Below are 25,888 nucleotides of genomic sequence, written 5' to 3'. Positions count from 1 at the left end.
TTAGAATAATACATTGTTCTCTTGTATTTCCTGAGTCTACACAGTCAGCTAGTGCCTTACTTCAATTGCCTTTCCTCTGAAGCTCACATAAGATTTTGAGAAGTCCAGGACCTAGCAAACAATCCTTGGCCAGGGCAAGGATCCACATGTACTTCATACACTAAACTTGGTATCAGATTTATTGTGGCCCTTAAATCCGTCTTCTCATAAATTTTTTTAAAGAACTGAGTCTACATATTTTTATTCTATTTAAATGTTCTAAGCTGTCATCACTAATGGGATTTGAGAATTTTTGTTTGGGCAGGTCTTTCTAGTTGAGTTCTCACTGTTGTAACCTAGTAAGGCATTGGCATAATCACCCAGGCTTACAGATGTAAAAGTTTCTTAACCAGGAAAAGATGCAGAGCTTGAGTGCTTTGGCACATATGTGCTTTGAAATTTAAGCCAAAACTGTGGTTTTGATAATTTGGCTGTTCCGGCTACATGCTTTAACTCCTCGACATTATATGGCTTATTTCATACTGACATGATTTTGCCATAGTTACAAATTATGTTTTATTTATGACCATGTCTAAACACTTAAAATAGCAAAACCGATTTAACATCTTTACTTGGCTAATTTGAATTTGGCAGGAAAAATGCTAATTTAACACTCTTCAGTTTTCAGTTAAAATTTAAAATAAAATATTTAATTCCTAAATGAAAGTATTTGTTTAAAAACTTTGAGGTGGCTGGCCGTGGTGGCATATGCCTTTACTCCCCACTTGGGAGGCAGAGGTAGGAGGATTGTCATGAGTTCATGGCCACCCTGAGACTACAGAGTGAATTCCAGGTCAGCCTGAGCTAGAGTGAGACAATACCTCAAAAAAAAAAAAAAAAAAACTTTGAGGTGAGGCTGGAGAGATGGCCTAGTAGTTAAGGCACTTGCCTGCAAAGCCAAAGAATCTAGGTTCAATTCCCCAGGACCCACGTAAGCCAGATGCACAAGGTGACACATGCATCTGGAGTTCATTTGCAGTGACTGGAGGCTCTGGTGTACCCATTCTCTCTGTGTCTATCTGTCTGTCTCTCTCTCTCTCTCTCTCTCAAATAAATAAACTTTGAGGTACAATCAGGTATAGTGGCACATGCCTTTAATCACAGCACTCTGGAGGTAGTGGTAGGGGGACTGCTATGAGTTCAAGTGAACTGCAGGTCAGCCTGGGCTAGAGAAATACCCTACCTCAAAAGAAAAAAAAAAACCTTGAAGTGTATTTGTAATTACATAAACTACTCATCTTAGGTTATTTTATTAAATATGAGATAGAAATATTTTCTTCCATTTCTTTTGTATGCAGTATGATTATATTGAAAAAGATGTTTATATTCCAAATCTAAAGTTTATCCATAGATGCTATGAAATACTTAAAATTTTTGAAACAGTTTAGAAGTATATTGTTCATGAGTCTTAATAAATTGCTGGTGGTATATAATAAATAATGACAGAAAAGAATGTTATATTTCAGTCTTTAGAAAGCCTACATTATTTCAGACAGGGGGTTAGTAGTCTTGTTCTCATGTGTTTTCTCTCCTCATGTTATCTGTGTAGGATAACTTCAAGCTGATGTGTACTAATGCTATGATTTACAACAAACCAGAGACCATTTATTATAAAGCTGCAAAGAAGCTGTTGCACTCAGGGATGAAAATTCTTAGCCAGGTAAAGAAACTCTCTGTCACAAATTATTATACAAATGTATATGTGTTTGTTTGTTATAGTGTTACACATCCACTACAGTGTTGATTTTATCATATTAAAATAGTGAAAACTGGAAAAAACATTCAATCAAGAAACGAAAACACAATAAGGTTTTCAGTTATAATTTAATCCAAGTATGGTCATTTGCTTATAATTATAATTCTTTTAATTATTTTTTATATATTTTTTTATTTTTTATTTATTTATTTGAGAGTGACAGACACAGAGAGAAAGACAGATAGAGGGAGATTAATTATTTTTTTATGAGAGAGATAATTGATACTCCAGGGCCTTAGCCACTACAAACAAACTCCAGATGCATGTGCCACCTTGTGCATCTGGCTTACATGGGTTCTGGCAAGTTGAATCTGGGTCCTTAGTGCCTTAACTTCTAAGCCATCTCTAGCGCCCCCCCCCCTTCTTTTTAACATGACTTCTGGGGAAGTCGTGCTACAGTGGACTTAGGTCCTCCCAGACTAAGCAGCAAGTGCTGTTAACAGCTGAGCCACTTACCCAGCCTTTTTTTTTTTTTTTTCTTTTCTTTTTCTTCTGTTTGGTGTTTTTGGTTTTTCTAGGTAAGGTTTCACTCTAGCCCAGGCTGACCTGGAATTCACTATGTAATCTCTGGGTGGCCCAGAATTCATGGCAGTCCACCTACCACTGCCTCCCAAGTGCTGGGATTAAAGGTGTGTGCCACCATGCCTGGCTCTGTTTGTATTTTTTTTTTTTTTTTGGTTTTTCGAGTTAGGGTCTCACTCTGGCTCAGGCTGACCTGGAATTCACTATGTAGTCTCAGGGTGGCCTCGAACTCTCGGCGATCCTCCTACCTCTGCCTCCCGAGTGCTGGGATTAAAGGCGTGCGCCACCACGCCCGGCTTCTGTTTGTATTTTTAATGCAGGACCCCATATAGCCAAAGCTGGCATTGAATTTCTTACAGAGCCAAAGGTGACCTTAAACTCCTAAACCTCCTGACTGTTATCTCCCAAGTGCTAGGATTATAGGTATGTGCCATCTGCCTGGTTTGTGCATTGCTGAGAATTAAGCTTAAGGCTTCCTGCAAGCAAGCACTCTGACAACTTTGCCACATCCCCTCCTAACTTCAGCTTGTAGTTATTTCCTTAGAGGCTCTTGAATTGACTCCAGACTGACTGATTTTGCCATAAGAGGCACAATAAGCTATGAGAAAAGCAGCAGCCTGAATTCCAGAATAAGATTGGATGATATATGAAGCCTTTTTAAGAGAAAGCTCTGTTTCCCTTGGTGATGGACTCTAATGTGCTTGTCAGTCCTGTACTTCCTAGAGAAGCACAGAACTCCTTGTGGAAAAAAGTAAAATATACAGATAACTTAGAACTTTCTCAAAGTCACCTCTGCAAGAGTAAGAATCAGTGTGTAATAAAGTAGGTGAGTTGTCACCACGCTGTATGAGAGCGTAAGTCTGCTGTGCCATGCCATTGGCAGGTTAAAAAGGTGAGTGTCATCCAGCCACAGCTGGGGAAAGCTGATGTTAATGAGTAACCAAGGTGATAATTGTGCATCTTCTGGGAGAAAAGGATTAGCAAGATGAATTGCATCTTTGGGTATTTTCCCTCACATCTCTGAGTAGGATGATGATAGTGTAGGAAAACAGTTGAAGGTGACACTGACACTATACTGTGGCAGTCAGAAGTCTGAACTCTCCTGTGAGTTGTCTTCCACTAATCTGACATTAGCCAAGACAGTAACTTCTCTGGGACCCAGGACTTACCCATAAAGAAAGAAGAGGGGCTTAATCTGTGAACTCCAAGATGGCTTCTAGGAAGAATGGTCCTATTCTAGGTAAGCTTTGGAACAGTGAGGAGACTGCAATGAGCAGCCACATAGGGAAGGGATCATGCGCAGAAGAAATGAGTCAGTATGAGAAAGAAGGAGAAAGGAACCAGAATGAAGAGCTTAAGCTCAGACTGGGCAATTAAAGGACGGCAAGAATTAGTCATACATAATTGCATATGTTCTCTGACTTATATGGCCATCATCTGTGTTACAGTTCTGCATTTAAAGAAATGCCCTGGTTTACCTAGCATAGTGGCGCACGCCTTTAATCCCAGCACTCGGCAGGCAGATTTAGGAGGATCACAATGAGTTTGAGGCCACCCTAAGACTACATAGTGAATTCCAGGATAGCCTGGGCTAGAACAAGACACTACCTCAAAAAAAGGAAAGAAAGGTCTTGATGTCTGGGTTCTGGGTGATTGGCTAAGAGAGATTCTTGGGTCCACTTAAGTAGGGAAAGGAAAACATTTAGTTTCATGATAATTCTTACACTCCACATGTTTTAAACGGCATCAGTTCCCACTTAAAGACTTGAGAAACTATAATGTAAGCCAGTTACTCATGTTTAGAAAAATTTGCAAGGGGGAATATAAAATATTTGTTTTACCTTTTGCAAGAGGCTGACTCTAGAACCAAGCCACATTCCAAGTTTTAAAACTCAGAACTTCTTGTATTTGAAGTGAAATATATTCAGTGAATGTTGTCTTAATCGACTCCAGAATATGTTTAGTGGAGTTTTGGGAATGTCTAGTAGCTGTTATGTAAATAACTATTTTCTCTTTAAATAATTTAGTCAGTATAACAAGCAAAAGACTTTAGTATCTTCTAAAGTTTACTAGGGAGATAGTAAGAGTAAAGTGAACTTCTCCACTTTGCCTTTTCTCTATTTTCATTGATTTCAGATCTTTTCCTGTGTTATAGCTTCCTTTTTACTGTTTACTCCACCCTAGATGCGAGAGATCCTATAGCAGAGATTTTAAAAAGTTAGATCTCAGTTAACACTACTAACAATGCTCCCAAAAGAGCTCACACACCTTTCCATAAATGGTGTCTTCTCAGAGCAAACTGTTTTGTATGCTCATTGAAAAGCTGGTAACCAGCTGCCAGTGACTCAAGCATGCAGTGTCACACAAGCACACAAGGGGGTGCATGCGTCTGGAGCTCGTTCACAGTGGCTGAAAGGTCCTGGTATGCCTGTTGCCCCTCTCCCCCTTTCACTCTCTAGATCAAAAATAAAATAATTCTTTAAAAAAGGAACTGATGAATGACGACGACTTGGTCTGTTCAATCAGGACTTGAGTTAAGCTACATTATAGTGCCAGCATCAGCTTCTGAAGTGCCTTGTGTGGTTTGAAACCTGACCAGTCAAGGCTTAATCCTAGCCTGCTGCTTAGAAGCTGCATGACCTTAGGCTTTGCATCTTTATGCAGTGATTCTCCTGTTCTTTCCTCAGAGTTATGTAGCTATTACAAGGAGAAGCACTCAGTCCATGTTAGCTGTGCCAGGGAGTTAAGGCTTGAACCTGGGCTTTCAGGGCCAACCCAAACAGCACACTAAGACCATGTCAGGAGGGAGGCTATATTAATGACAGAAAATCCGTACTTAAGTCATTTAATAATGTAACGTTGACTATCAATAAGCATCAGGCTATTTGACTACATTTGCATTCTTAAAAAGAAAATGACATAAAGTTAAATTCTGTATGACTTAAAAATTTTAAAAAAGTTTTTGTAATTGAATTATTTTCATTTTATGTTTTAAAAAATCCCTAGGAAGGCCAGGCGTGGTGGTGCACGTCTTTAATCCCAGCACTTGGGAGGCAGAGGTAGGAGGATCGCTGTAAGTTCAAGGCTACCCTGAGACTATATAGTGAATTCCAGGTCAGTCTGGGCCAGAAAAACCTCAGTAAAAAAAAAAAAAGAAAGAAATCCCTAGGGGCTGGTGGTTAAATCCCTAGGCTCAGTGGTTCCACAAGCCTGCCTGCCATCACTTGGATTCCCCAGCATGCATGTAAAGCCAGATGCACATTTGCATACTTATCTATAGTTCCAGGGCACCTATGGCAATGGGAGGCAATCAAGAAACTCCCAAAGCTTGCAGGCCAGCTAGTCTGGACTTCCTAGCAGCATACAAGAGAGCCTGTCTCAAAGAGGTACAAAGGAAGGGCTAACACCCCCAGGCTGTCCTGTGACCACATACAGACATACAAACACAAATAATTAGAAAATAATTTTAGCCAGCCATGGTGGCACAGGCCTTTAATCCCAGCACTCGGGTGGCAGAGGTAGGAGGATTGCCATGCGTTCAAGGCCTCTCTGAGACTACATAGTTAATTCCAGGTTAGCCTGGACCAGAGTGAGACCCTACCTCGAAAATAATAATAATAATAATAATTTTAAATCTCTAAGGATTCTTAATACAGTTTGTGCTATTTAAATTTTCTTTTTATTATTTACTTTGAGAGAGAATGGATACACCATTACCTTAAGCCACTGTCAACAAACTCCAGACGTGTGTGCCCCTTTATGCTACATTGTGTGCTTGCATTACTGGCTTACATGGGACTTGGAGGTTCAAACATGAGTTTTAGGCTTCACAGGCAAGCACCTTAACCCACTAAGCCATCTCTGCAGCCCAGAGAAAAAAAGTTATCTTAGGATGGTAATAAAAAGATGACTAAGAACTTTGTGGTCTAACCTTGCTTAACCATTTATTGACTAGCTACTATATGTCAACCCATTTCAGGTACTAAAGATACACAGGGAATAGATATGACCTAAGTGACATACACAAGGGGAAATAACAGCCAATGAATAGTTACAGAAGTAATCAAATTCACTACTATGTTTTGTTTTGTTTTTAATTTTATTTATTTATGTGAAAGAGAAAAAGGCAGAGAGAATGAGAGTGGGCATGCCAGGGCCTTTAGCCACTGCAAACAAACTCCAGTTGCATGCTCCACCTTGTGCATTTGGCTTACGTGGGTTATGAGCATATCAAACCTGGGTACTTAGGTGTCACAGACAAGTACCTTAACTGCTAAACCATCTCTACAGCCCAAATTCACTACTATTTTTAAGTATAGAATAAAATAACACTTTAAAAAAATACTGAGTTTTTGGTTTGGGGTTTAACATACTTTAATTCACTAGTACAATTGAGGAAATCTTTCTAGAAAGCAGTTTGGCAATAAGTATGAAAAACCCAAAAAATAAGCTGGGCATAGTGGCACACATCTTTAATCCTAGCACTCGGGAGGCAGAGATAGGAGGATCACCATGAGTTCAAGGCCACCCTGAGACTACAGAGTGAATCTCAGGTTAGCCTGAGCTAGAGTGAGAACCTACTTCAAACCCCCCCCCAAAAAAAAAACTAAAGATACTCATTCCTTTTGCTTTTCCATAGGAACTTGTCCTGAAGAGACAAAACAGAGGTGCCTTGAGGTTTAGTGACAAATGGTTAAATTATACTTGTTGAATGTTGTAGTTATTAAGAATATTTTTTAATTTTTTTGTTTATTTTTTTTTATTTATTTGAAAGAGGCAGAGAGAGAATGGGCGTGCCAGGGCCTCCAGCCACTACAAATGAACTCCAGATGCATGCACCCCCTTGTGCATCTGGCTAATGTGGGTCCTGGGAATCGAGCCTTGAACCAGGGTCCTTAGGCTTCACAGGCAAGCGCTTAACCGCTAAGCCATCTCTCCAGCCCGTTATTAAGAATATTTTAAAGACTCTTAAGTGACATGAAGAATAAATGATTATAATGTAGTAACAAAAAATGGTTTTCTGGCATCTTGCACTTTATTTATTTATTTATACTTTTTTTAGAGAATTGGCACACCAGGGCCTCAGCCACTGAATTCAAACTCTAGACACTTGTGTCAGCTAGTAGGCATATGTGACCTTGCACTTGCCTTACCTTTGTGCCTCTGGCTCCTGTGGGATCTGGAGAGTAGAGCATAGGTTTTAGGCTTCACAGGCAAGTGCCTTAACTGCTAAGCCATCTCTCTAGCCCTGATTTTTTTTTGTTGTTGTTGTTTTGTTTTGTTTGCTGAGGTAGGGTCTCACTCTAGCTAAGTCTGACCTGGAATTCACTATGTAGTCTCAGAGTGGTCTCGAACTCATGGAGATCCTCCTACCTCTGCCTCCTGAGAGATGGGATTAAAGGCATGCACCACCACGCCTTGATTTTTTTTTTTTTTAATAAAAAGGATGCACTCATAAACCTCCTCTCCCCTGCCCAAGTTCTGTTGTCTTTGGTTGTGAAAAATGCTTTTATAGTGCATGTGTGTGTACACATGTATTCATGTGGGTGTGCACATGTGTGTAGAGGCCAGAGGACAGCCTCAGGTGTGTTTCTCAGGGATGTTATCATAAGTGCCAAGAGGTTTGGTATTAGTTACTGGTTCTTTGGCCTTAGGCAGTCACTTCATATTTCTGAGCTGTGTTATTCTTGTTTGAATGACTTCTAGTCCTTAGTCCTTTCCAGTTTCTGTTCCTCCACAAATGTCTTCCTTGCTATTGCAGTGTAATTCAATGCTCGGGGCTTCTGGGTTAATCCAGCAGCAATCTTTAAGAGTCAAAAAGCAGAGTAAAGCTGAGCCTAGGGATGCATGCCTTAGTCTCAGCAATTGGGAGGCTGAGGTAAGTGAGTTACTGTGAGTTCAAGGCCAGCCTGGGTCTACAGAGTGATTTCCAGGTCAGCCTGCGTTAGAATGAGACCCTGCTTCGTGGGGGTTGGGGGCAGATTAGCCAGGCGTGGTGGCGCACATCTTTAATCCCAGAACTCAGGTGGCAGAGGTAGGAGGATTGCTGTGATTTTGAAGCCATCCTAGGACTACAGTGAGTTCCAGGTCAACCTGGGCTAGAGTGAGACTCTACAAAAAAAAAATAAAATAAATAAATATAAAGGCAAAAAATAAAATAAAAAAGATTAAACAGTAGAAACATATTTGTCTCTTTATTATCCAGAAGCCTCAAGCTCTTAACCACAAATGAAAATTTCACAGCACATCAATGCAGTGGAAAATTAAGCACATGCTTCACAAAATAGAAGCAAGACCTCTTTGGTTAATGAGAACATTATGAACTCTGAGAAAGGAACTATGCTGGCAACCATTTATTTTCCTACAAGGCATGTTGTTTTCACATAGAGCAAAATGCAAGTCATTGGTGGTCACTGTAGGATACCAGACTATAATGGTCCTTCACATACTCCAGAAAGATAAGCCAGTCTGAACACTTAGTCCCAATTCTTACTTCCTCTGCTCTGCTCTTCTCCAAATCTTGTGAGACAGTTAAGTTATAAAGCATTCCTCTTATATTGGAAATTAAGTGATGTATGTTGAAGAAATAGACTTTATTGTCCTGGTTCCAATGGTATGAGTAAGTACAAACCGTTGTGGGGAAAAATATATTACTTTAAAACTCAATGAAAATCATACAATATTTTTTAAAATATTTTTTAGGAAAGAATTCAGAGCCTGAAGCAGAGTATAGACTTCATGGCAGACTTGCAGAAAACTCGAAAGCAGAAAGACAGAACAGATGCCTCGCAGAGTGGGGAAGACGGTGGCTGTTGGCAGAGAGAGAGGGAAGACTCTGGAGATGCTGAAACACAAGCCTTCAGAAGCCCCCATAAGGACAGTAAAAAGTAATGCAGGAAATAGAAGCTTAAATGTTCTAGTAAAAGGGGGAATACTAATTCAGAGCTTCACTTAGGAAGATCAAGTCTCAGTGTGACAATGATGCCTTTTTCTCAGCAAGAAAGACCATTTTGGTGAACTGATGCCCCTCTTCTCATACAGAACTGTGTAGAATTGACCAAGCAGTTTAGAAACCAGTCCTGATTGTGCATTCTTTTGGAAAATGTCTTATTTATTTATTTGAGAGAGAAAGAGGCCAATAGAATGGGCATGCCAGGTCCTCCTGCCACTGCAGATGAACTCCAGATGCATGTGCCACTTTGCGCTTCTGGCTTACGTGGGTCCTGGGGAATTGAACCTGGATCCTTTGGCTTTACAGGCAAACAGCTTAACCGCTAAGCCATCTCTCCAGCCCATACACTCTTTTTAAAGCTACCAAATTATCTTTATGACTTAGATCGTCATGGAATTTGTTTAAATAAAACTATATTTTTTAAGTATATATTACATTATTTCATAAAGAGAAGGGAGTTGGGCAGCTCTTTCTACATGTGTTTTCCATTAGAACCCAGCTCAGTGTGCCACTGGCATGGCTAGACAGCTGGAAAGTCCAGCCACTCTCACCACTGACTGCCCAGCTCTTCACTGCCCTGCCATCCATGGGGAAGGTTAGAGTTAACAGTTGGGATTTCTAAGATTTACACATTTAAATGTCAATTTTAGATTGACTGTGTGTGTCTGTATATGTGTGTACTTGAGCAAAAGAAAGACACAGAAAGAGAATGGGTGTGCCAGGGCATTCATCCACTGCAGATGAACTCCAAAGCATGCTTCACTTTATGTATCTGGTTATGGGTCCTGGGGAATCAAACCTTCACCTTTTGGAGGCTAGCACCTTAACCATTAAGCCTTCCCTCCAGCCCTAGATTAACATTTTAAAAAATTGTGTTAAGGTCTTACCCTTCAAAATAATGTCTGAATTTTTATGAATGTACCTAGAAAATGATTAAAACAAATAAGACTAGGCCAGAAACAGGAAGGAAGTAGCCACCATATGTTTGCTTTTATGTGTTCATCATGCATGCCACTCGTAGGTCATGAGAGAGCTAAGCTTTAGTTGGTGAAGTAGTACAAATGTCTCTACTTGTATTCATCTTTGGGGTTCATTTTAATATTCTCATATATGTGATTTTTAAACTGTATTAACATGTTTCAGGAAAGACAGAGATGTGCTTGAAGATAAGTGGAGAAGCAGCAACTCAGAAAGGGAACAGGAGCAGATCGACCGGGCTGTCCAGGAATCAGGGGGGAAGTTGACTCGGCGGCTGGCAAACAGTCAGGTGCGGGGCCTTCTCTTCCCTGCACCCCACTTTAAAAAGACCAGTAGCTTTTCAAGTTCTCCTGTACTTTTACTCCATATCTGCTATAGAGTTCTTTGTTAATAGAATACTCAGAGAAGAAAGATTGGTAACATCCATCTCTCGAGTATATGATTGTATATATATATTATATGTTATTGGGTGGGCCTTTTTTATTGAAAATATTTTATTTATTTCTTTATTTGAGAAAGAAGAAAAACAGAATGGGTGCACCAGGGCCTCTAGCCTTTGCAAACAAACTTCCAGAGGTATGCGCCCCCTTGGGCATCTGGCTTTTATGTGGGACCTGGAGAATCGAACTAGGCTCATTTGGCTTTACAGGCAAGCACCTTAACAGCTAAGCTTTCTCTCCAGCCCTATTTATTTATTTTTACTTGAGAAAGAGAAAGAGGCCAATAGAACAGGTGTGCCAGAGTTTCTAGTCACTGCAAACAAACTCCAGATGCATATACCACCTTGTGCATCTGGCTTTATGTTGGTACTGGGAAATCAAACCTGGATCCTTAGGCTTTATAGGCAAGCGCCTTAACTACTAAGCCATCTCTGCAGCCCCAGTGCTGCTCTGTTCAATGAAGTTGGTGTGTTCTAAAAACTAGAAAGTGAATACCATAGCCTTGTTTATTTTTTGTTTTGTTTTTTCGGTTTTATATTGTTTTTGGGCAGGGTCTCACTCTAGCCCAGACTGACGTAGAACTCTGGCCCAGGCTAGCCTCAGACTAATGGAGATCCTCCTACTTTAGCTTCCCACGTGCTGGAATTAAAGGAGGGCACCACCATACCCTTCCTTCCTTAGTTCTCTTTTGTGAATTGGCGTGCCAGGGCCTCCAGCCACTGTAGTCAAACTCCAAACACATGCGCCACCTTGTGCATCTGACTTATGTGGGACCTGGAGAGTTGAACATAGGTCCTGAGGTTTCGCAGGCAAGTGCCATAACCGCCACTAAGCCATCTCTCCAGCCCTCTTTTTATGTTTTTTGAGACAGTCTTGTTATGTAGCTCAGGCTAGCCTTGAACTCACAACCTAATTGCCTCAGCCTCCCAAATGCTGAGATGGTAGGTATACACTGCTATATATGGCAGTAGGCTTTATTTTAAGTTTATAGAAAAAGACACTTAGAGGGCTGGAGAGATGGCTCCGTGGTTAAGGTGCTTGTCTGCAAAGCCTAATGACACAAGTTCAATTCCCCAGTACCCATGTAAAGCCAGATGTACAAGTGGCATATGTGTTGAGTTCATTTGCAGTGGCTAGAGGCCCTAGTTCACCCATTCTCATTCACTTTCTTTTTCTCCTTGCAAATAAATTACTTACAAAAAAGAGAAAACAGATGCATAGAGCTTGGTGTAATGACACGCATTTAGTCCCAGCACTCACTCACAAGGCTGAGATAAGGTTGCAGTGAGTTCAAGACCAGCCTGGGCTAGAGTGAGACCCTACCTCAAATCATGTTGTTAAGCACATTGGTTTTAAAATCAAGTGGACTTTTACATGACTTTAGATAAGTCACTCCCATACTCTGGTCTGTGGTCTCTTTTGATAGTTGGGAAAACTAGATGCTCTTATCTTCCATTTCTCTCTTTAAAAAAAAATTTTAGGGCTGGAGGGATGGCTTAGTGGTTAAGGTGTTTGCTTGCAAAGCCAAAGGATCCTGGTTCAATTCCCTAGGACCCACATTATCCAGATGCACAAAGGGATGCACACATCTGGAGTTCATTTGCAGTGGCTAGAAGCCCTGGCATGCCCATTCTCTTTCTCTCCCTCTTTCTCTGTTAAATAAATAATAAAATATTTTTTCAAAAAAGATTTTTATTTATTTGAGAGAGAAGCAGGGAGGTGGAATTGGGCAGGCTAGTCCTTTTGACACCACAAACGAATTCTATAGACACATGCTCCGCTTTGTGTGTCTGGCTTTACATGGATCCTAGGGAATTGAACCTGGGCAGTCAGGCTTTCCAAGGAAGCACTTTTAACTACTGAGCCATCTCTCTAGCGCCTTATAAATACATTCTTTTATCCAGTCAGCATCTCTAGACAAGGAGATGTCTCGGAAAGTCATTGTTTTGAGTTTAACGATGGTAGCCTATGATTTCAGCTTGTGTATGCAAAATGTATAGAGCTTGAGTATTTGGGTCATTTCAGTGTGAATTTGAAAGAAGAAAACCAGACGGCACAACAACATTGGGACTTCTACATCCTGCGGACCCTGTTGTAGGAGGTAAGGCCCCAGACGAGACTGCATGAACATTGTGCTATTTGCAAAGAGCAGTGATCTTGTGTCACACTTTTTGTTAATGTGACTAAACACCACACTATTGGGAATATGGTTTAAGTGTATTGTGCCCTGCCTCTCGACTTCACACACCTGGTGGAGAAAACAGTACCAACTGGGAAACCAGACTTCGGACTGTTCACCATTTATACGGCAGGAGGAAAGTTCTACCATAGATATTTGAAGTTTCTTACAGGTGCTCTCATGACACTCATCCCCTGTGGTTTTAGCCCATTTGCCAGTAATGGTACTATGAAAACCAAGACTTTTTTTAGAGGGAAAACCCCCTCTCTGTTGGATATTGGTAGAGACCACATTTCTCATGATTCCATCCTTTTCCCTCTCAGATGCCCACCTCATGATTTTTGCTTATGTCATTTTGAGTTTCAGTGCATGCATGGATTCATCCCTGGTTCAGTAAGGTCTCTCTTCCCTGCCACCACCTTCCCAGTACTTAAAATTGAACGTGGGGCCTCATTTGTGCTAGGTAAGCACTCTACCCCTGAGCAACATGACTAGCTCTCCTTTTTACTTTTTTTTTTTTAATTTTGAAAGAGTATCTCATTAAGTTTCCCAGTTGGGCCTTCAATTAAGAACAAAGGTGGGCACACCAAGTCCTCTTGTAACTGCAGAAGAATTCCAGACATATGTGCCGCTTTGTACACCTGGCTTTAAATGGGTACTGAGGAATTGAATGTGTGCTGACAGGCTTTGAAAGTAAGTGACTTTAACCACTGAGCAATTTCCCCAGCCCAGATGGTTACGTATATTTGCACATATGTCATTTTGTGCATCTGGTTTTACATGGGTACCTGGGTATCAAACCTTGGCCACTAGGCTTTGCAAGCAAATATCTTCAACCACAGACCCATTCCAGCCCACTTTTTTTTTGTTGTTGTTATTTTGGTTTGGTTTTCAAGGTAGGGTCTCACTCTAGCCCATGCTGACCTGGAATTCACTACAGAGTCTCAGGGTAGCCTTGAACTCACAGTGATCCTCCTACCTCTGCCTCCCAAGTGCTGGGATTAAATGCTTGTGCCACCACACCTGGCTTTCAGCCCACATTTTTAAAGTATATTTTATATTGCAATAAAAATATGCTTATTGGAGAGTTGGGCATTTTCTCTCTTTGGAACTGGCAGCAACATTCTTGGGTCCACAGACGGGTTAGTTTTCTCTCCCTTCCTGGCAGCCATGCCAGGGAAACAGAAATAGAAGGACAGCCATAAGTTCGAGGCCACCCTGAGACTACAGTGGAGAATTCCAGGTCAGCCTGGGCTAGCGTGGAAAAAAAAAAAAAAAAAAGCTAGTCATAAACATTAATTTATCTTTAATGCATTGAGTTCTTAATTATCTTTAGTCCAGTTATTCTTCTTACTTTTGGCTAACTTTTCAAATGGTTTACCTACTTGGCTGGGGGTTTGGTTTGGTTTTGTTTATGGTATGTGTATATATATGTGTACATGTGGCATATGATGTGTAATTACAGATGTACATGGCCTATGTGCACAAGCAGAGGAAGACATCAGGCATCTTCCTTTATTGTTTTTCCCACCTTTTCTCTTTAATGAACCTGGAACTCACAGTTTTTCAGCTATACTGGTTGCTCATCGAGTTCCAGCTATCCTATCTCTAGTCCATTCAGTGCTAGGGTTACAGGCTTGCACAGCAAGTATTCTTAACACTGAGCCATTTCCCTAGCTAGCCCTACCTCCATCATCTTAACACTTAAAAGTTGCCTGGTTGGTTGGTATTTGAGGCATAGCCCAGGCTGGCCTCAAACTAAAGGATCTTCTTGCGCAGCCTCCGGGGGTTACAGTCTACTTTAGGAGGGCAGATTATTTTTAATAAAAAGTATTACTTCTAAGTAAAGTATAACATGATAAAGAACAAAGCAGTAGAGCAATGAAAAGATCTAGGATTTTGTTCCTGGCCACCTTCCTGCCTTTCTAAACTCAGATGTTCTTATCTTATAAATGAATAAAAGGCTATCCAACCTCCTTCATGTCCTGTAGATAATGTGATAACACAAAAGCACTTGGCAGAGTACCCTGTGGTTCATTTCCATGCATGCCTTCTTCATTGTACTTGGTTTTATGTCTCAGAACCAGGCTACTGCCCTGTAAGACTGGGAATGACAACTGGAAGACTTCAGTCTGGAGTGAATACTTTGCAGGGGTTCAAAGAAGATAAAAGGAACAAAGTAACCCCAGGTGAGGCTCCTGCATAGCTATTTTTTCTCTTCTCTCTGTTTCAGGGAGGTAGGGAAAGGAAGTATAATTACCACTCACTGCTTTACTTACTAGCTTTCTTGGTGGTATTTTTGCAGTAGCAGTTATTTTATAACTTCAAAAGAAATTGAGAAGTCAGATATTAGTATACAAGATAAGTTTTTCTTCTCTCCATTATGGGACTAATTCACTGAGTTGCTATTTCATAAGTGTGCAATCAGCCTTCTGTATCAATGAACTCTTCCATCAACATACCTAACCAAACAGATAAAATACTTGGGACAGAAATGACAGTCTTTTTTTCTTATTCCTTAAATAAGGAAGTGTAACAGTTATTTATGTTTCATTAGGTATTAGAAGTCACCTTTTGAGGTTATTTAAAGTATGCTGGAGCATATATGTAGATTTTATATAAATTCCATGCCATTTTATGTTAGCAACTTCAGTGTCCTTGGATTTATGAGTTTTCAAGGCATGGAGGGGCTGGAAGCAGACCCTGAGTATGCAAAGAATGATTGCTCCTGTTTGAGGGAAAATGTCTCTTAAGTGTATGTACTAGTCAGTGAAGTAATAAAGTTAGAAAAGAATGGTTTTTAATAAAGCTAGAAAGGAGATTAACAAAATTTTAAATGGTACTATAGTATTTAATTTTTTTCAACAGTGTTATACTTGAATTATGGACCCTATAGTTCTTATGCCCCACATTATGACTCCACATTTGCAAATATCAGCAAAGATGATTCTGATTTAATATATTCAACCTATGGGGAAGACTCTGACCATCCAAGCAATTTCAGGTGAGTCACCAGTTGATATTCTGAACACACTTTCAACGTATCAATGTATAATATGTGATTTGTAGATAGACTGACAAGGTTATCCACATGGTAGAAAATGTATTCAGTAGATTTTTAGAAAGAACATATCTTCCCTGATATTGGTATTTGCAATATTTTCTTACCGATTTTTTTTACTAGTATATAGTAATTATACATTAGTTTCATTATGACATTTTCACGCATAGTAGAATGTATTTTGATCATATTTACTTTCTTGTTACCCTCTCTTATCTCCCCTTGGTCCCCTTTCTCTTCCCAGCTAGTACCACTAATGCTTTCATATCTTGTGGTTTTTTAGATGACCCAGGTACTTACATTAGGATTGCTTACAAGAGCATGGTTAAGGGGTCATTTTCAGGCACATGGGTGTCTTATCAGTGGCTACACCACTGAATATTTCTCTTCCTCCCCCAATAACTATTAACTACATAGGATCCTAAGGGAGGGATAGGGCTTCGTGAGATTCTCTCCTGTGCAGAACAGGATGTGGAAGGCCTAATCATGAACAGATTTTGTGCAGGTTGTCACAGCTCCCCTGAGTTCATGAGTGCAGTGGCCATGTTATTCCCAGAAGTCAGTATTCTATACCACTCCCCCTCCTCCAGTTCTCACATTGTTTTCTCCCCTCTTCCACAGTGTTCCCTCAGCCTTAGTGGAGGGTATGATAAAGATGTCCCATTTATGCCTTAGCATCCATTTGTCACTTACTCTCATTTCATTTTCCATATATGAGACTGTGAAGTTACTGCTGTCCACTGTAAAAAGAAGCTTCTCTAATAAAAGTTGACCACACCAATAATCTATGTGCATAAACATAGTTATTTAGAAGGCAGTTTGATATTTATTCCCTCTTGTGGAACAGTTGGTCTCCTCTGTAACAAACCTGCCACTTTTACATGAGTAGGCACATCTTGCCTAGTCTATCGGTAGTCTCAAGTCCAGGGTTCACAGCTTACCAAAACTGTTGATGGTTCTTCCTTGGCCCTCTCGTAGCACATTCTGGTATTATAAGGGCGAGCCATAATTCCAGTTAGCTTTCTCTATGTCATAGGCCACAGCATGTAGTGTCTTTGACAATAGGCTTTTATTATCGAGCTCTGGTGGGCAACCAACAATTGCCTATACTGTTTTGGGCTTCGAGGGAATCCCTAACAACCCATAGGGAGATAATTCCACTTCTTATTCTAGGGTTCTCATTTAATAACATACGGATTCCGGTGGCAGTTTTATCCACTAACATAGAGTACTACATTCAAACTCTTTGGTAAAGAAAGGAGATTTTTTTTTTATGATAATAGGGCAGTGGTTTACAGCTTATCATGGAGTCTGCCCACTTTTCTGAGTTCTAACTCAAAAAGTATAAGTCTGCCCCCCCCCCTTCTTTGAGTGCCTACTAAACTCTTAAGTGTACTTACTCTAACACTTGGGGCGTTTTCACCCTTTTTAAATAACACATCTTTTGCTTTAATGAATGAAAAAAGAGTGTCAAGGCCAGCATACTTAGGATTTTGGCCAATCTCCAAAGAAGAGACAAAAATTAGGAAAGTGGGCTGGAGAGATGGCTTAGCAGTTAAGGCTCATGCCTGCAAAACCTAAGAATTCATGTTCACATCTCTAGGTCCCATGTCACCAGATGCACAGTGACACAAGCACACAATGTTGCACATGTGCCACAAGGGGACACACGTCTGGTGTTCGTTCACAGCAGGCTGAAGGTCCTGACATGCCTATTCTCTCTCTCTGTCTCCCTCCCTCCCTCCTCTCTCTCAAAAAAAAAAAAATGGAAAGAAAAGGTTAAACTTTTTGAATTAGAACTCAGACAACCTAGCTGGTTTAAGCAATGGAGATCTGTAAGCAATTGCTGATACATTTTTTTCTTGACTTAAATTTATTTTCTTAATTAGCCTTTACCATGTATGAGATTTCCTTAAAACTTTTTGAATATGTCATTTTGGTTTCCTCCCTTCCAACATTCTCTCCTATTTCCTTCTCACCCTGCTCACCCTCCCTGCTTAAACATATCACCCTCAGTAATCCCCTTCCCCCACCCTTAAAACCTTTTTTTGTTCCATGTCATAGGCCTCTTTCTCACTTCTTATGCTCAACATAAACTCTCACAGACGTGCACACATTAAAATTAGAAGCTAGGATCCACAAATGAGTAAGAAAATAACATGCTGTGTTTGCCTTTCTTAGCCTGGGTTACCTTACTTTAATCTACTTTCCTGCAAATTTCATAACTTTGTTTCTCTTTACAACTGAATGAAAATCCATCTAGGTTGATTTCATTCCTTTACTATATTGTGAATAAAACAGCACGAGGGCTGGAGAGATGGCTTAGCCCTTAAGCGCTTGCCTGTGAAGCCTAAGGACCCCGGTTCGAGGCTTGGTTCCCAGGTCCCACGTTAGCCAGATGCACAAGGGGGCGCACGCGTCTGGAGTTCGTTTGCAGAGGCTGGAAGCCCTGGCGTGCCCATTCTCTCTGTCTCCCTCTATCTGTCTTTCTCTCTGTCTGTCGCTCTCAAATAAATAAATAAAAATTTTTAAAAATAAAAATAAAAAAAAAACAGCACAAAACATGCAAGTGCAGGTATCTCCATAGTAAGCTGTGGAGTTATGTAGATCATAGGGCAGTTTGTTCATAGTGGGTTTTGTTTTGTTTTTCATTTTTCGAGGTAGGTTTTCACTCTAGCCCAGCTTGGCCTGGAATTCACTATGTAGTCTCAGGCTGATATCAAACTCACTGCAATCCTCCTACCTGTGCCTCCCAAGTGCTGGAATTAAAGGCATGCACCACTATGCCTGGCCTCACAGTGTTTTTTATTGTGATGGTGCTGGTTTGTTTTGTTGTTATCTTTTGAAAAACCTCCATACTAATTTCCATAGTGGCTACAGCAGTTACATTCCACCAGCAGTGAATAAGGGTTTCCCTTTTTCAGCATTTGCTGTCATGTGCTGATGAAAACCATTCTAGTAGGGTGAGATAGAAATTCAAAGTTGTTTTAATTCCATTTCTCTGATGGTTAAGAATAATGAGCACTCTTTAGAATATTTATTTGCCATTTGTATTTCTTTTAAAAACTTGGTTTATTTCTTTTTTTAATTGGTTTGTTTAGTTTTTTGAGTTCTTTGTATATTCTGAATATTAATCCTTTGTTGAATGTGTAGCTGGCAAAGATCTCTCATTGTGTAGGCTGCTTCTTGAGTCCATTAACTGCCTCCTTTACTGTGTAAAGCTTTCTAATTCCATGAGGTACCATGTGTCTTTCATTTACCTTATTGCCTCAGTGACTAGCATCTTACTCAGAGAGTCCTTACCTATGCCTGTTATCTCCAAGCATTTGCTCTACTTTTTCCTTTAGCAGTTTTAGAGCTTCAGATTTTATGTTTAGGTTTTTTTGGAGTTGAATTTTTTGCATGGTTAGAAATACAGATCGAGTTTCACAGATGAACCCCAAGAGTCTCCCTTCACCGCTGGCAGATGAGATAGTAATTAATTTCTGCATGGGGGGATTTACATTAATGCTCCTTAAAGCATGGTATCACCCTTTAAGCCTGTTCATGAGGCATTGCAGGAAGAGGTCACCTGAGGGGTTCCCAGAGTAACAACATCTGAACTTCATATTCTTTTTGTGGTTGTTATTTTGGTTTTTTGTTTGTTTTGTTTTAGTTTTTTGAGGTAGGATCTCGCTCTAGCCCAGGCTAACCTGGAATTCACTATGTAGACTCAGGGTGGCCTTGAACTCACAGCAATCCTCTTACCTCTGCGGATTAATATTTACTTTTATTTATCTGTGAATGGGCATGCCAGGACCTCCAGCCACTGCAAAAAAAACTCTAGACACATATGTCACCTTGTGCATCTGGGTTTTCATGAGTAATGGGGAATCGAACCTGGGTCCTTTGGCTTTGCCAGAAAGCACCTTAACCGCTAAGCCATCTCTCCTGCCTCTAATTTTTTAATCCAGTTCGCAGGTATTTTATTGGCAATTTTTATGTCTGTTCATCAGGGAGACTGGTTTGTAGTTTTTGTTGTCTTTTATACTATTGTGGTGTCAATGTAATACTGGCTTCATAAAAAGTTTGGAAGTATTGCTTCCTTTTCTATTTTGTGGACTAATTTTAAGAATTGTGTCAGAGCTGGGTGTGGTGGTGCACGCCTTTAATCCTAACACTTGGGAGGCAGAGGTAGGAGGATTGCCATGAGTTCGAGGCCAACCTAAGACTACATAGTGAATTCTAGGCCAGCCTGGGCTAGAGTGAGACCCTGCCTCAAAAAAACAAAAATAATTGTGTTAGTTCCTTAAAGGTATAGTAGAATTCTACAGTGAAACTACCTGGGCCTGGTTTATTTTCATTGGAAAGATTTTTTAAATATTTTTTAATATTTATTTATTTGAGAGAAAGGGCATACCAGGGCCTCCTACACTGCAAACGAACTCCAGTGCATGCACCCCATTGAGCATCTGGCTTATGTGGTCCTGGAGAATTGAACCAGGATCCTTTGGCTTTGTGTTTTAGTATGTCATATTTTCTTTGGTGGGGGGGGGTAATTTCTTTTTTTTTAATTTACTTTTTTATTTTTATTTTATTTATTTGAGATAGAGAGAATGGGTAAACCAGGGCCTTCAGCCACTGCAAACAAACTCCAAACCTATGTGCCACCTTGTACATCTGGCTTCTGTGGTCGTGGGGAATCAAACCTGGGTCATTCGGCTTTGCAAGCAAGTGCCTTAACTGCTAAGCCATCTCTCCAATCCAATGTCCTATTTTCATTCAGTTTCAGGAATGATTTAATTTCCTCAATGACCTATCATTATTTAGTGTTTGTTTAACCTCCATGAGTTTTCTTGCTGTTGATTTCTAGCCTTTTTCCCATTGTAGTCAAATAGAATACAAGAAGTTACTTCAGGGCTGGAGAAATAGCATAGCAGTTAAGGCGCTTTCCTGAAAAGCCTAAGAACCCAAGTTCAGTTGCCCAATACCCATGTAAGCCAGATGCACAAGGTGGTGAATGCATCAGGAGTTGATTTTCAGTGGCTACAGGACTTGGCACACCATTCTCTCTGTCTGTCTCTCTAACAAAATATTCCTTTAAAAAAAACTTCTAAAAGTAAACAAAAGGCTAGGTATGGTGACACACACCTTTAATCCCAGCACTCAGGAGGCAGAGGTAGGAGGATCGTCATGAGTTCAAGGCCACCCTGAGACTACATAGTGAATTCCAGGTCAGCGTGAGCTAAAGTGAGACCCTATCTCGAAAAACCAAAACAAAACAAAAAAATTATTTTTCTTTGGAGGGTCCTTATGAACATTTCATTTTTACATCATTCTTGATGTTTAATTATCTAATGACGATAATTTATCATAGGTAAATATGTAAAGACAGTGCTGCTTCTTAACAGAACTTTTTATCATGTTATATAAACCAAAGGAATCTTAATGGAAATAGCTGGAATGGGGACTAAACCATGGAATTGACTTCATAGAAGTGACTTTCCCAACTCTCTTTCAGCATCCACGAGTTTTTGGCCACATGCCAAGATTATCCATATGTTATGGCAGATAGTTTACTGGATGTTTTAACAAAAGGAGGGCATTCCAGGACCCTGCAGGAGTTGGAAATGGTAAGAATGCTACTAAAGAAACAAGGCAATTTGTAAGTGGCTCAGAAGCATTAGTCATTCAGGGTTATGAAACCAAAGATTACCCAGTATGACAACTGAACTTCATTCCCCTGAAAGGACAGCCCAGCCTGGGTGGAGGACAATGAATGGAAAGGAGTAACTTATTACCAAGATCTATGTGGGCCAGAAGATTGCCATCCTCTTGCTGTTGGGACTGTAGGAGTCAAAAATAGTTCAGAACTCAAGTCAGTGGGTGATGTGTATCCTGGTGAAAAGGAAAATTTTGCTCATTAGCTAGAAACAAAGCTGACTAACATGAGAGGGAATGTTCCTTTCTTTGTAGTGATAGCACCATGGTAGGAAACTCCATTAGAAAGTAGAATAAAAACATCCTTGTTGCTATCTTTTATCAACACTTGTAAAATAACTCCACTTCAAGACAGTTCATAATCTACAATAGTTCAGTCTTAAAGACTTGAACCAGAAAATGTTTCTTTTGGTTTAGAAGAGAGCTGAACTCCAGAACATTCTTTTCTCCATACTTAGAGGGGCCTGTATCTCTTGGAAGTCATAACTCTTTTTTTGGTTTATTGACATAGGGTCTCACTGTAGCCTAGGCTAACCTAGAATTCACTCTATGGTCCCAGGCTGGCCTCAGACTCTCAATGAGCCTTCTGTCTGTGCCTCCTGAGTGCTGGAATTAAAGCCATGTGCCACTATGCCCAACATCTTTTTTTTTAACACTTTTTAAAAAATATTTTTATTTATTTATTTGACAGAGAGTGAATGGGTGTGCGAGGGCCTCCAGCTGCTACAAACGAACTCCAGACGTGTTTGCCCCTTTGTGCATCTGTCTAACCTGGGTCCTTTGGCTTTGCAGGCAAATGCCTTAACCACTAAGCCATCCCTCCAAGCCTTTTTTGTTTATTTTTAGTTCTTAATGGTGCTGTGACTGCAGTGTCTCCCATTTTCCACAGCTGCACGTACAAAGATTGTTCATTGGGTGACTTGCCAGTAATGCTGGTCTGTGGCCAGTGGTTTAAAATCCTAGCAAATGAATTACTTTTTCTCATTTGACCTTAAAAAAATACTAAACTTTACATCATTTCAAAAGTGTGTGTACTGTATCGTCCTTCAGCTAATTCATAGTAATTATTAACTGAAATTGAATTGTTTAGTTGGTGACTATGGCAGTGTATTTTAAGATGTGATCTGCCCTTTGATCTAGCAATTCCTCGTCTGTATTCATCCTACAACGTAAGACAAGAGTTAATGGCTTTTTTAAAAAAAAAGTTAGGAATTAGCTGAATTGCAATATAAACTTTCAAGAAAGATAGCATGTTTATTGATGTCTACAATACATTTGCCTGTTTATGTGTACGTTATTCTAACGAGTAGAATTGTGAGAAGCATCCACATTTCTGCAGTGTTGACATAATTTGTTAATCTTCTACTGTCAGAGAACATAGGTTAATGCCCACTAGTCTCTAGAGTTCCTTTTTGTCTCTCCTTGTCAGAGACTTAACTTGTTGAAAAGACTTTTGTGGATTCAGTTATTCACTAACTATCTTAAACATATGTATAACTTTATTTATTTATTTATTTATTTTGATTGAGAGAGAGGCAAATAGAAAGAGAATGGGCATGCCAGGGCCTCTAGCTGCTGCAAAGAACTTCATACATATGTGCCACCTTGTGTATCTGGCTTACGTGGGTCCTGGGGAATCGAACCTGGGTCCTTTGGCTTTGCATGCAAGCACCTTAACTGCAAAGCCATCTCTCCAGCCCATGTATAACTTTTTAGTGGCTTTTTTTAGGCAAGGTCTTACTATGTTGCCATGTAGGTCTCGAACTCATGACTCCCAGCTCAGCCTCAAGGTGCTAGGTTTGCAGGCATATGACACCAAACTACCATGTAGTGCTTTTTGATCAGGCAGGGATCTTAGCATTACCAGCAACTCAGAAGAAACAAAATGCTAATAATTGCATTGAATTCATTGCCATTTAAAAGGTTATATTCTAAGTCTCTGTTATTTTTCCCATTACCAAAGCTAACAGTTTTCTGTTTTGATATTGGTGTTGGTTTGTTTTTATAAAAAGTTTTTTTCTTATAGTCATTGCCTGAAGATGACGGCCAGACCAGAACACTTGACCAAGCAAAAGAAATGGAGGTGGTTATATTTTATTCTTTAAATGAATAAACTAAAAAGACCTAAATGATCAAGTTTTATTTTAAAATAAATTAAGCTATCTCTTTGGTATGACCTGTACAAAGGTCTCATTTTTGCCCTGGGAGATTAGAAGGAGCTTGTGCAATAAGGAAGCATGTGAAGAAGGAGCCCATAGCTGTTAACCACACTGTAACTGCCCAGGGCGTGTGCACCAGGAAGGGGCCCTCACTACACTAGGGAGCTGTGTGAACAGCAAGCAGGGCCAGGCATCTGACACAGGTAGAACCCAGTGATCTAAAAGAACAAGGTATGTACTCAGTGGGCCCAGCAAGCATGTGGCCCAGGGTCCCAGGGGAGAGGAAGGCAGATGGAAAAGCTGTGTAGGTAGGAGCCCAGTGAAGTCTTCTGTGCGGCGCTAAGCTGAAATTTTATTCTAGAAGATTAAAAAAAAAAAAAAGGGGGACTTGCTAAGGCAAAAGATCCCATGAAAAGTTGACATGACCTGGTATATAAGGTAGTTGATAGGGTAATAGTAGCTTGTATATGATACACAGGGGAAAGGGCCACCCACTTTTGACAGGGAAAGAAGTCACATCCACTTTCGAATGTGACAAGTGTGGTTTGAGATATTGATGGAAGTGAGTGCCTGGAACTCTGAGATCTGACTGTGATACCAAATTAGTTTTACTTGTCATAAACATGAAACTTTCCAGGGAAAAGACTGAGTAATACTGTCAGGATCCAGCTGAAATGGTGAGCCATGAATACATGCTGGTGCCCAAGTTCATAGTTAGAATTTTCCTGTGCTGCACACTCTTCAGTCTAGGTATAAGTACAGAGGTCAGGTGTTCTAATTGAGCCTAGAGAGGAGTTCTCAAGTAGAAATGGAACCAAGAACTTTTGATTAGTTAGAATCATTTTGATGATAGAAACTTCAAGTTTTATGATTCCAAAAACACCACCCCACCCTTCTGAAAATTTTGTTCTTCCGTGATGGCCTATGTTTAGGGCCTGGAGGAGATACAGGAACCCACTAATGCTCCACATCTGTAGAAACAAGTATGAACTGACAGGGCTGAAACATTTGCCCTCAAACCTCCAAAATACAGGCATTGTCATATTCACCAAAAGCGCTTCACAGTTTAGGTAGTGACAAGCTCTTAATACTTCAACTTCAGAATGCTTGCCATATGAAGCAAGTGATGCATACTACATAAATGTCATTATGTGACAGAGGAGCGTGGGATTATGGCCACTGTTTGCCAAGATTGGAGAATAGCATTTTAAGTGTTCTTGGAAGGTGTTTTAAGTGTCATCAAAATTATGACTGTGAGCCGGACGTGGTGGCGCACGCCTTTAATCCCAGCACTTGGGAGGCAGAGGTAGGAGGATTGCCGTGAATTCGAGGCCACCCTGAGACTCCATAGTGAATTCCAGGTCAGCCTGGGCTAGAATGAGACCCTACCTCAAAAAACCAAAAAAAAAAAAAAATTATGACTGTAAAATAAATAGGTAGAATAGCTTTGCCTGTAAGCACGAGCCATTATACTATTAGCAGCTTAGTGAGTTCAAGTAATAATTTCTTTCCCACCACCCCGTCCCTGTCCCTATTCCTGTCTCTTGAAACAGATTACAGAAGTAGAGCCAGCAGGGCGTTTGGAGTCTAGCACTCAAGACAGGCTCACGGCACTGAAAGCAGTAACAAGCTTTGGCATTCCGGTTGAGGTGTTTGACTCAGAAGGTGAGGATCTTGGACTACAGGTTACTGGTAGCATTGCACAGTACAGGCAGTTAAGACTAGCTGCCCTATCAGCACTGGTTAACACTTCGTGTTGGCCACAGGAAAATCTTGGCCAATCGATAGTAAAAAAGAAGAAGAGTATGACTGCTCAGGATGGTCTCATTGGAGAAAAGGAGGCCAGCCAGTATATAGCCAAGCCTGGAGTGTGGGACTTGGCTTGCCACACATAAAACACAGGAAACCTTTGTTCTCTTCAATGTTGTCTTCTTACCACACAGAGGCTGAGGTGTTCCAGAGAAAGCTTGACGAGACCACAAGATTGCTCAGGGAGCTCCAGGAGGCACAGAACGAGCGGCTGAGCACCAGGCCTCCTCCCAATATGATCTGTCTCTTGGGTCCCTCTTACAGAGAGATGCACCTTGGTATGTTCACCTGTA

At 40.5% G+C, this 25,888-nt stretch overlaps 1 protein-coding gene across 1 annotated transcript in view; it reads left to right on the top strand.

Annotated features, from left to right (window-relative positions):
- Brd7 (bromodomain containing 7) overlaps window positions 1-25,888 on the top strand; it is a 54,641-nt gene that overhangs the window by 27,660 nt on the left and 1,093 nt on the right. The window contains exons 6-15 of the mRNA XM_045141863.1: window positions 1,589-1,699; window positions 9,020-9,204; window positions 10,413-10,536; window positions 12,713-12,788; window positions 14,948-15,055; window positions 15,735-15,870; window positions 21,428-21,539; window positions 23,654-23,710; window positions 25,340-25,451; window positions 25,730-25,873. Coding sequence (XP_044997798.1) covers window positions 1,589-1,699; window positions 9,020-9,204; window positions 10,413-10,536; window positions 12,713-12,788; window positions 14,948-15,055; window positions 15,735-15,870; window positions 21,428-21,539; window positions 23,654-23,710; window positions 25,340-25,451; window positions 25,730-25,873 — 1,165 coding nt within the window. The remainder of the gene's footprint in view (window positions 1-1,588; window positions 1,700-9,019; window positions 9,205-10,412; window positions 10,537-12,712; window positions 12,789-14,947; window positions 15,056-15,734; window positions 15,871-21,427; window positions 21,540-23,653; window positions 23,711-25,339; window positions 25,452-25,729; window positions 25,874-25,888) is intronic.

This window comes from Jaculus jaculus, chromosome 1, assembly GCF_020740685.1.
Source record: "Jaculus jaculus isolate mJacJac1 chromosome 1, mJacJac1.mat.Y.cur, whole genome shotgun sequence".
NCBI classification, from domain to species: domain Eukaryota; kingdom Metazoa; phylum Chordata; class Mammalia; order Rodentia; family Dipodidae; genus Jaculus; species Jaculus jaculus.
This window is presented reverse-complemented; position numbering and strand designations above follow the sequence as displayed.